The sequence below is a fragment of the Octodon degus genome, unplaced genomic scaffold, assembly GCF_000260255.1.
Source record: "Octodon degus isolate 3935 unplaced genomic scaffold, OctDeg1.0 scaffold00053, whole genome shotgun sequence".
NCBI lineage: Eukaryota > Metazoa > Chordata > Mammalia > Rodentia > Octodontidae > Octodon > Octodon degus.
Genome location: NW_004524629.1, coordinates 13187562 through 13199828, shown reverse-complemented (window position 1 = coordinate 13199828; position 12267 = coordinate 13187562). Strand labels below are relative to the sequence as shown.

Sequence of the window (12267 nt, the reverse complement as noted above, 5' to 3'; positions counted from 1 at the left end):
CCCAACATAAAACAAAAGGAAGAAAAGGAGGAAGGAAAAGGTGATTTGGGAAGAGCAATCATGTCGGGGCGGCCGAGAACCACCTCCTTTGCGGAGAGCTGCAAGCCAGTGCAGCAGCCTTCAGCTTTTGGCAGCATGAAAGTTAGCAGTGAGTATCGATTTTATTTTATACTCCTCCACCTACCCCTTAGAATAAGAAACTGCGAAATTCCCAGGGTCTTTAATTTTAGACCTCCTGAGACAACGATCAGAGGTAATAAAAAAGGGCAAAACCTGTCTGTCTTCAGTCAAAAATGAGGCAGCTCCCTCTTCTTCCATGCCACCTCGTCCTGCCTCATTAACCTTGAATTGAGAGAATATAATTTGGATCAATCGACTTGAAACTTGTTACACTTTTTCTGCTGTTGATAGTCAGCCTTATGAAATGCTGGAGTGTTTGCACGTTAAAAGTCTTATGTTTGGTTATCTATCCATGTGAATAGAGAGGACGAGTTTTGATTTATAAGCCATTATGTACATTTGCAGGGTACGTGTTTTCTGATACAAGGAAGGATATTTCAGTTAGCTTGAGTGTCAGGACTTGCCAATAGTTCTGGATACTTAATAGAAACATTAAATGTTCCAGCCTCCTTTGGGAGGCGGGTCCTGTGTGATGATACAAAATATTTGTTCTTAATCTGGGAAGGAACTTAGTGCTTGGGATTCACGTTTGGAGGAAGTATTGATCCTTTTAGTAGGTGCTAGTGTGAACCGATAAAATATTCAGCAGCAGTTGCATCGCTAAATGCATTGTCTTCAGTTGAATAAGTGGTTTGTTGTGTTATCTTCTGATCTTTCTGTTCTGACATTACCTACCAATCTGCCACCATATAATTTGTTTAATCAAAAGGTAACTTGGAAGTAGGTCCAGGTTTTGATTGAGGTTTGTATTGTCATAGTGCCAAATACTAAGTTAAATGTTAATTGTCACTGACTCACTGTCATTTAAATGTAGTTTGGAAGTACCATTGCCTTCATTATTTTGTTAAATGTTCAGGAGTAGAGTGTTGCGATTCTTTTCAAATACAATTTAAAATACTGTAACGTTAGTTTGCATCTCATTTGGCTAATAGAATGGATACAGTTATACGAACATGGATTTAGGTTTTTCCAAATTAGTGTTTACAAAAGAATTTAATAAGGTTTTTTTGGTTTGTGTTGGGCAGTGTTTACTAATATTTAGGGTTATGTTTATCTGTACTGTACTCTTGCTCTGGATTTGTCCAGAAAAGTCTGTGTTCTTGAAAGTGTTTGGTATACTAAGTGTCTAGTATTTTTTTTTTTTGTCTAGTGTTATAATGTATCTATTTGTGGAGATGTTTATGTGCTGTTTAATGACAGTTTATTTGTCTCTATGGTCTCCCTTATTTTCTACGAAAGGGGTATGATAAGGACAAGTTAAACTATTCTGTTTAAAAGAACTGAGAAAACTGAAGAACTGAGATTTAAAAGGAAAATTTAAAAATCCAAATGTATGTTATGTGAAATTGATTTATATATATTTCAGTAAGGTAAAAATGATTACTTTTAATTGAGCTAAAGATTTCAGTTCATAGTAGCTTTTAAAACTTGCCTGAAATAGGATAGCCTCTAGCCATCAGGTAATAGCTGAACGGGAGGTTATTTTTTAAAGTTAATTTTTTCCCTCAGTGACCAGCTAGTGCACGATGCAGGGTGTGTGATCACACTTTCTAAGCACTTCATGGGGTCGTTTGAAACGATTTTTTTAAAATTCTGGGGTGATTTTCAACTATGATGAAGCAGATCTTGTAATAGCTACTTAAGAGCCTCTTGTACTGGAGTGTTTGTATACTTTACATCTTGGCAATAATAGCTTATTAAAGAGCACTCAAAATCAATTTTAGGCAGTTCATTTATTAGATTCATTTGAAAGATTTCTATGGCTAGATTATAATGCTAAATTTTGGCAGTTTTCATTTTGTTTCAAGTATTTTTCTTAGAAAATGACTCCTTAGTTCTTGACAGATGTTGAACAAGGATGCAGTAACTCTTAAATGTGGAAGTTGAAAGTTTTAATTTTATATTATTGTACAGATCAATTTAACACATAAAGTGTTATTTAATGTTCACTATGGTTTTGACAATCTTAACTTTTAAGTAGACTTAGAGAAATGGGAGCCCGTAAGCATGTGTGTTAAGGTAGTAGTGTTCTAAGAGATCCTTGTTCAAAACAAAGATATATAAGAAATTGTAACTTTTGGCATTAAAAGCCTGTTTATTGTAAAGGCAGGTTATGAGAAAAAATAGGAAACATTAGTATGGTGGTTGTATAATTATAAAATACAAATTGAATCCTTTGTTCAGAGGAGCAGAGAATAAAGATGAGAAGGTTGGAGAAGGAAGATTTCAGCAGAGAAGGTCTGTTTTGAGGCTGTAACTGAGCTGATAGAGAAGCATGAAGGACTTTAGGTAGATAGAATGTCCAAAAACCCTGAGATGGGGAATTCTGAGAGAGGCAGCAGGAGAATTGATAAGTCTGAATTAAAGGGGCCTTAATAGGAAAATAGAAGAAATGGAATTGAGGAATATGGGAAGGTTGCTTAATAAGAGCAAAGGGGTCTTGTAAGTTTGATTGAAATTCAAGAGAGATCTGGGCTTACTATAAATTGCTGAATGAGATCTTTGAAGATGATTTAGACAGCTAAATTGATGAATTTGAGTAGAAAAACATTACATGCTTTTTTTAGGGAAATAGTAGGATTTGTTGTGAATCATGAGTAAAATAAAATGTAAACATAGGATGAAAGAACACAATTGAGAGTGTGATTGGAGAACTGGCAGGACTTTGGATTGGTTTGAAGGGGAACATTTGTGAAGGAGTCAGGAGTTAAAAATAAATTGTGAGGTTATTGGTCTGGAAGACTTGACTGCTGAGTTAATTGTAATGGGAATTGAGAAATAATGTTAATTGTAATGGGAAAATTGAGAAAGTGTTCAATGAGAGGGTAGGTGAGTTCACTTTTAAAAATTTCTTCTACAGTGAGTTCCCTTAAAATTTAGCAGATAGCAGTTATTTGGTGACAATAGTCCTTAACATTCTGTCCATTAATTGCAGTTTCTAATTTTTCTGCACTTAAAAATGAAAGGTTTGAGGCCGGGGAGTTAGCTTAGTAGAATAAGTGCTTGCCTGACAAGCGCAAGGGCCTGAGTTCAATCCCCGGTTCTGCAAAAAAAAAAAAAAAAAAAAAAAAAGGTTTATGTTTAGGTGCAATAAGCTAAAGCAATTCATTTAAATGTTCTTTATTAGAATACTAAAAAAAAATTAATGTAAATTTAAAAGCCTCAATCTAATTCAGTATTTTCTTGCCAATTCATTTGAAACTAATGAAAATACTAAATTATGACTTAAACATTTTAGATTTTTGTATGATACTGAGGATTAAATTGAGGGCCTTTTTTACTGAGCTACGTAGCTAACCTTTTATAAGAGTTATCTTTATAACAAGTAAAAGTAATTTTGACTAATTTGTGGAATTAAGACATTTAGCACAAGTCTAAATCAGACTATTCTTACTATGATGAAATCAACCCTTTGTTCACATCTGGGCCAGTGTGTTATTTAATAAACATTAATATCTATGCTCTTCATTCTTTGGAATCAAATTACTGTATATTTAACTCACAGTTGAGCAAGTAAGGGACTGCCTGTGGCCATTTTGAATTTAGTAGTAATAAATCCTTATGGTATACTGTGGGAGAAAATTTAATTCTCTAGGTTCAGTGCTTAAATATAAGAAGTGGAAAGAGGAAAATAAGCCAATAAATATCATTTAAATTGTTTCTTCATATAAATCTTTTTCGATCAAAATTTTTACTAGCTAACAGAATAGTGAGTGATACACATGGTTCTGTTATATTGAGTTGTGTGATTGTAAGAAAAAAAGGATAGATAACAAGTTAGAGTTTCTGTTCTCTAGAAAGCTTAATCCTCCTGTGACATCTAAAAAACTAGGTAGAAAGTAGTCAACTTTCTGATTATTCTATCTAACATGGGATAAGTGTGAGACGGAAAAGTAGAATCTCATTTTCATTCCTTTCCCAACTAGACTTAGCCTGGGACTATGCACATGCCAGGCAGGTATTTATGCCACTGAACTGTCTCCCTGGCCCCTTTGTTAACATTTTTAATGAAAGAATTACATGCTGTTTATGAAATGACAGTAAGACTCAGGTACTCAGAAGAAACTTCAAAGAAATCCATATTCCCAAGTTAATTTATGGCTGATTGAGATCTGCATGTAGAAAATAAAATGACATCAGATTTCACTTGCCTGTCAGCCTATACTTAGATTCTGCTCTCTTTCTTGTATTTGAGTTGTAGGTGTGGCATATTCTTTTGGGTAAATAGCAAGACTGGGAAAGCCAAAGATTTTCGAAGTATCATTGCAGATTAGGTTCTAAGACAGGAATTCTAAGACAAGTTATTTTTGTGTGAACTTTATGCATCATGTACATGCTGACTGTCACAGCTCCATCCTTCTAAACAGGATTGAGATTGTGAGACAGGGACGGGATTGGGCTGAATGTAAGACTGGTGCCTTTTGTGATATTTCACTCTAGAAAGGAGAATGGAGAGCCAAAGCTCATGGGTATGACAGTGAGTGCTGGTACTAACCTGCTTACCTGGAGCCTATTCTACTAAGAACATAACCACTACAAGTATATGAATTTGCTGGAATATTAAGCATTATGTTTTAGCTGATCTCTGGGGATGTGTTTAGGGTGGTGGTGGAGGTAGGAGAATGTTGCAACCATTCAAGAATAAAAACATTTTCATGGTTGAAGTAGCAGTTGCTGTCTTTGTTATTGTCTTTGGTTATATACTTTCTTAATTACACAAACTTGGAAATTTATTGAATGTGATGTAGGGATGTGCTGGATATTATGTGTGAATGCGTGTGTGTAAACCTGACAATAAAGGAGGTTAATTTAATTGTTTTCCTAAATGGTTTCTGCCGTTAAACTTAGAAGATAATACTTAATTCTAGTATTTATTAGTGATCTTTTAAGTTTTTAAAAAAAAACTTAGCATATAATGAGCATTCAGTAAATTATTCCAATATATGCTTGTGTCTGTAATGCACTTACTTGGTCTGGGTTTAAAACAGAAATACATAACTTTGTAGATTTGTGTCCTGACTTTTCAATCTTCTTGCATTTGCTTATATTTTAGAGAGAGAGGATAGGCAACTTGCCAGTTTTTTAAATCATCAAATCTTACATTATTGTGTTGAATGGCTTTTCTAGTTTTGATTATTACTATTTTGAAACTAGTTTTGCCAGACCATGTTTTTCATTTGTTTCTAGGGTACCATAACCCACAGTGATTATCAAGCTGGGCCTTTTTTATGTTCTCTTACTAACATGATCTGCAATTTATCCTTTTAAATCAACATATTACTATAATAAACATTACTAAAGAGGAACTTTTTTCTGGAAGCTGTATTTTAGATAATTGTGTAAATGATTTTATAGTCTTAGGATTGGATGGACATGCTTTAAAGCGAGAAAAATAGGCAAAACTATTAGGAATATTGTTTCAGAGAAAAAGCATTAGTATTATTTTTCATTCCCATTAATTGTTGCATCATGGCACAATCTTTTTTTGTAATTTTTTTTGTTGTTTTGGGTTTTTTTTGGTACAGGGTCTCACTACGCATTTCAGACTTGTAGTGATCTTCCTGGTTTCAGCCTCCCTAGCAGCTGGGATTACAGGTGTGTGCTACTATGTTGGGACTCCATCATTAGCTCAGGGGGCGGGGCCAGCGGGGCTTGTGGTACTGGGGATCGAACCCCAGTCCCTGCGCTTGCCTAAGCAGGTTCTTAGTCTGCTGAGCTATCTCACCAGCCCTTCCTTTCTTAATAAGATGAAAATAAATAGAAGCCAAAAATAATGTGATTAACACGTGAGGCTATAGCGCACTTAACAAGTACTCTGCTAACTCTTTACATGCAGTGTCTCACTTTAATCATTATGAGAACTCTGTAAAGTAGCTTATTTCCACTTAATAGATGAGGTAAATGAGATTGAGAGATGTAACAACTTGAAGATTAGTTAGCCAGAGAGTTTGTTTGCTAGGATTTAAATAGGCCTTCTGAATTCAGAGCACTTGTTCTTGTTTTGTACGTGTTACAGAGAATGGATTGCTGTTAATATGTAGATTCCAGAGAGGATTGCTTTTTCTTTTAGGATAGTCTTCAATAATTTAGCAGTGATTGAGTAAGATTTTTATGATCAGTACTGCCTTGAAATTGGCTATAGGCATGCATGTTAGCAAACAAGAGTATTTATTTACCTATGTTTATTTATATTGGAAAACAATTGTCAATTCCTTAAAAATCTCAAGGAAAACTTAAGGCAAATATTAACAGTGAATTTTTTACAGCTTTACACCAGTATGGGAATAATAATAATCCTTTTTTTGTTTCTTTTTATGGTGTTGGTTTCTATCAAATGATATAGTTCATAAATAAATCTGATATATTTATATCGCCAGGTAATATTAGAACGTTATTTGCCCATAATAATTACCCATAGTTATTATTAAGGATTATTATTTCTCTTTCTATGGCTTATGAAAGATATCTTGTCCCTCCTTATTTTAAATAGGAAAGTACTTTTTCATTGTAAATTCAACTGATTAGTCAAGTATGGACAATATTGACACTTGTTAGTATTTAAAACTTGGAACTCCTCCCCCACCCCCCCACACCTCAAGAAAGAGTAACTGCTATATGTCAGTGTGAAACTGGGTTATTTGGAACTTTGCCTTTTTGTTATTTATTTCAAAAAGTAATCAGAAAGTAAACTAAAAGGTACAGAGTGGCTGGTTCATGTTGACAAATGGAGCACATGCTCTGCTCATGGGTTATTTTTCAGGCTTTCATTAAAGGATTTTTATTGTTATTAAACAATATTTTTAATAAACATGCTGCTGCAGCAAACATTGTTTAACACAACAGGTTTCTGTCAGTTGTTTTCTTTTCTCAAAACGACGCTGGACAAGTGATTAAAGAAAATAAGCATATTGAGGTTAGTTAAGGCTCAGACAGCTAGAGAGGAATCACTTTAATTTTTCAAAACATTCACCTAGCTAAGGTTAAATCATACTAACTTAACTCTTCTAAAGGGGCAGGAGGCAGGAAAGTCTCTTCTGGGGAGCTGGGGTTCTGCAATAACTTCTCACTAATGTGTTGGTCACTGAAGTCATGAAGAGATCTGGGTCATCTGATTGACCAACTTCTAGTTGGATTTCAGTGATATGGACAAAGGTACTAGTATTTAGTATGTTAGCTCAGGGTATGTTTCCAAATCTTTTCTTCCATTGTCAATGTACGTATTTTACCAAGCAACAGTTTTATGGCTTGCTTTTTCTTTTTTCCTTTGGTATATACTGTACATGGAGTTATGATATGGAGTTTTACCTGCTCATACATTCTGTTTGTGGAATGCATGGAAGGCACTGCGTGGAGTTGCTTAAGCTTTCTTATGAATAGCTGTGTAGAGGGTGTATTAACTGAATACACTTCTGGCTTATGCAGTGAGAAATAAAAAGGGAAAAGGTGCATATTTTAATTATTGGATTGAAGAAAAAGAATGATTATGGTAAAGTATTGTTCTTTCATGGGTCTAAGAAATTCTGAGAGGCTTAATTGGCTTAAACTAAAAAAAAGTTGAAAGTTTCAGATTTCTTAACAAGGAAAGTTACCTATCTTTTAAGTGCATAACATTCCTTAATTACCTGTACTCTGTAAAATCAGTTGAATCTTTAACCACTTTCTTAAGACCTACTAAAATTATCGAGTTGAGTCAGATGAATTACTACTGCAAGACTTAAGTTTGTGGAGGAAACACCTGAAGAATTAGAGGTGCTGAAGTTATGCCTGGCATCAGACAGACAGTATTACCAGCAGGTAAATTTGCTGGCTTTTTGGTATTTGAGAACTTTCATGTTCTATGTGCTATTTTAAAACAAAGAAAGGGGGGAAAGTTTAAGTTGGTAGAGTTTCAATAATGATAGATAAATTACATGTACATTTAACAGCAGGGGAAGATAGCTCTAACCAGGATATTATTGAGTCCTATATCCTAGACAATTACATGCTTTATTTATGTATTTGCATTGCTTTGAAACAGTGTAAAAAATGGTTCAAAATTTAAATGGTGTTCAGTGAAGTATTCCCATTTCTGATCTTGAAACTGTTTCTTTTCCTAGAGCTAGCCACAATTACGAGTTCTTAAATATCCTTCCATAGGTATTTTGAATCTTTTTACAAGTCAGTAATTTCTTTAATTAACTTGTATTTTGTGCATGGGGCTCTAAATTAACATTAGCTTTCATAGAAGAGGGTTAAAATTAAAGCAATATTTAATAAATCACTCTAGAAAATTACTTTTATTTTCACTCTAGTGGATTGCTAAGCCTTTTAATTTCTCTGTAAGTAGATGAAGTGAAAGTACAAGGTGAGAGAGCTCCTCTTTTGGCAATTTGAAATAAATGTTAGTCTTTAACACCTTTAAAATATATTCCACTTTATGAATGTTTAAGAAATTATAGTGATAAGTTGATATTTTCTTTTTTGTCTGGAAGTAGATGTTTAGTAGTAAAGAAAAAGGCAAAAGTTAATTTACTTTTCTCTTAAACTTTCCATTTTTCTCACATCTTAGAGGAGAAAACCTGTTCTCTTGAGAGATCAGAGGCGCAGAGTACGTCTTGTCAATAAAGCCTGTGCCTTTTACCTCTTTAAGAGCGCATGGTTTCATTCTGCTCCTTAACTAAGCATTTCTGTCATTAAAACTAATTTTTTATGAAGTAGTATGTTTATATGATTTAAAGAAATCAAAATGTTCAGAAATGATTATAATGAAATGTAAACATCCATCCCCCTGCTCCTACTTTTCAGATGTATCTTTATGACAGCTTCTCTAGTAGCTTTTGCCATTTTTAATTAGGATTTAATCTGTTTCTTATAATATTAGATATTTTTGATTTTTCATTGTGGTAGATGTCTTTTATTGCCAGGTCCATTTCTCTTTTGCTGTTAGGCTAAAAATAATATATACTGCGATTTTTAATTATATAAATACTTAAATTCTTAGTATCTTGACACTAAACAGTATTCTTAGTAGAAACAAGTTATGTACAATATTTTCTTTTCAAAACAACTTTACTGAGATAGTTTCACATGACTATATAATTTTAACTGATTAAAGTGTGTGTTTTCAATATATTTAGAGTTCTACAGCCTTCATCATAATCTAATAATTTTGTAGCCTGTAATCCCAGAGTTCAGGAAGCTGAGGCAAGAAGACTGTTGTGAGTTTGAGACCAGTCTGGGCTATATAGTGATTTCAGGGCCACAGCCTAAACTGCACAGGGAGAGTATCTCAAAACAAACAAACAACTCCCCTAAAATAAATAAGTATAAAAGTAAACTTTCAACCTAGTAATAGTCATTCCCCATTATTTCCCTCCCTCAGTTCTAGGTAATCACTAATCTTGCTCCTCTATAGGCCCCTATTCTAAATAATATATAGCATAATGTCTTCAAGATTCTTCTATGTTATAGCATTTATTAGTACCTCATTCCTTTTTATTGCTGAATATGTTTCATTGTATGGAAACAACACAATTTATGTGTTTATTATTTTATGGGCATTTGGATTGAACACAGTCTGTTTATGTGTTTATTATTTTATGGGCATTTGGGTTAAACACAATCTGTTTATGTTTTTATTATTTTATGGGCATTTGGATTGTTTCTACGTTTTAACTAGTTTGGAAACTGCTGCAGTTAATATTAATGGATACGTTTTATTGCAGACATATTTTTATATCTTCTGGGTATATACCTAGGAGTAGAATTGCTTGGTCATGTTAAACATTTGAAGAATTATAAAACTTTCCAAAAATCATAGTCATATTTATTTTTTATTTTTTGGGCTTTTAGTATTGGTATTTTCTTTTTGTTGTGTTCCTTGTAGTGATATAAGCTCAATTGTCCCTCTACAAATACACCATTTTATCAAATTCCTGGGATGCTTCTCATCCCTCCTTTTTCTTTTCCTGGAGAGTCCTTTCTCTTGAAGTCCCCAATCTACTGCCGGTGTCTGATCTGGATGTTCTCTAGGGCTCATTGAACAGCTGTTACTCTGCCTTCTTTTCATTGCTCTTCATGGGTATTATCCTATTTCCTAGGTCACATATCTTTGTATCATTGAGCATTTCTTATCTAATATAATCTTATGACATTAGTCAACAGTCCCCAGAATACTAGGTTTGTATCTGGAAAAGTTAATTCATTACGCTTTGCACATTATGTTTTCCACATACAAAGGTAACACATTTTTGTCAGGTGTCTTTCCCTTTCAGTGTGTAAGCATTGAGATATTTGGAGGTTACTTGCAGACTGCCATACTAACATAAAGCAACGACATGAAGCATGTATAAAAATCTGAAAGAAGAAAAATAAAGCAGTTATTCAGATTATAGCTATTCAGAATTACTTAAGTCACAAATGTGAGTGACACAATACAGTTTAAAATTTTCTTTGGGTCATTTGAAAAGTAAAAAGGCACAGGTGAAATAAAATTTAACATATTGAATACTGTATGTCTAAAATGTTTCAGCATTTAATGAATATAAAATTACTTTTATTCATGTTTTTAGTACTAAAAACTTTGGAGTGACCACATTTCAAGTGCTTAGTAGCCACATTTTGCTAGTATTTATTGTATTGTACAGTGCAGATTTAAATATATTCAGGAATTTTTTCAATCTAATACTTTCTTTTTTCAGACTAATGGAAAAGGGGTCTGTGGGTGTGTTTTTAAAAAATACTTCAGCTTGTGTTATTAGTTTTTTTGTGTTTATAGGGTTTTCAGTTTACTTTGAATTTTCATGTCTTTAAGCAGGTTGATTTCCCCCCAGAGAGGCCTCTTATAGGGAATAATGAGTTTCCCCCTCATACGTATATGCATAACATTTAAAATATATGTTGAGATTTTTAATGGTATGCTCATGAGATGTCATTGCCGTGATTGTTCTGGCCATAATCAAATTTTACTGGTTCATAGGTTGTTTTTGTCATGTTCTTTTCCTTTGATGTTTTAGAAATCTGCTTAGCTTTTAGATTCTCAAATGGCCACCCCAACTACTTTAGTCATCCATCCCTATCCCAAGACATGAAATTCACTTGTGTATAACACCTCAACATTCTGTGTAGCCTTTATTATATTTTGCCTTATGCTATAGTTTATTTTTCCTTAGGAGACCATAAAGTTCCAGTTGGTATGTTTTAGTCCTCTTTATATTTCCTGCAATATGTACATGGAGCTTTCAGTATTCACTTAATACATATTTGAGTTGCAAGCAGTTTGCCACAGTGCCATGGTATATATAATAGTAGCAGGGAAGAAATTCCCAAATCAGCAGACTGTCATTGGTATCTCCAGGAACATTTAAGTTTTAATATGAAAACATAATTTATAATATTAAGCCAAGACTTCTGTTTGAACATGAAGGAATAATAGCAGGGGAAAATACAGAGACACAGAAACTTCTGTTATATAATATGTGCTTAGCATTGAGTGGTTATGAACTTCCAGGTGGCTGAATGAATGAAATAACTCAGGTGTTAAATTGTTTGGTTAATAAGCACAGTATCTTTGAAACAGTTGAAACATGTGCAGGCTCTACTGTAACCTCAAGCCTACCAAGATTTTCTTTGGAGTTTGTAGCAGTAGAGAATAGAAGAGAGATTTAGAACAATGGAATCTGACAAATCAAAGACAGATTCTTTTCAGATTCTTATTGTGCAAAAAACTAGAGATATAATAAACAGTATTTAAGTATGAACAGTTCCTTTCATTGTGGTTGTATTTAGATGTGTAATTGTATTATGAGGGAGTTATGAAACTGATTTTTGTAAGACTCTTTTTGGTCTTTAATATTTCTTTACATAGTAGTGCATATTAGTATATCAGTTGTAGAGCAGTGATGGTGCACTTTTTAGAGCTTTCAGTGATACAGACAGCCTGTTGCTGCTCACGTGCCATAGTTTACCACCACTGTTTTTTCCAAAGACTGTGACAAATAATGAACAGCCTAAGTTTGGTTGCTAAATAATGTAGCTTCTTGTGTCTGCCTCTGTGATTGTGTACATTGTGAGGTTATCTAGCCTAAGGTACGATTTTTTAAATATATA

The 12267-nt window shown here is 33.6% G+C and overlaps 1 protein-coding gene across 2 annotated transcripts in view; it reads left to right on the top strand.

The window, feature by feature from the left end:
- The first annotated feature begins 6 nt into the window (after nt 1-6).
- Gsk3b (glycogen synthase kinase 3 beta) overlaps nt 7-12267 on the top strand; it is a 224180-nt gene continuing 211919 nt past the window's right edge. For both annotated transcript variants that reach the window (XM_004633333.2, XM_004633332.2), the window contains exon 1: nt 7-148. In XM_004633333.2, the coding sequence (XP_004633390.1) occupies nt 61-148 (88 nt within the window). In that variant the 5' untranslated portion in view covers nt 7-60. The remainder of the gene's footprint in view (nt 149-12267) is intronic.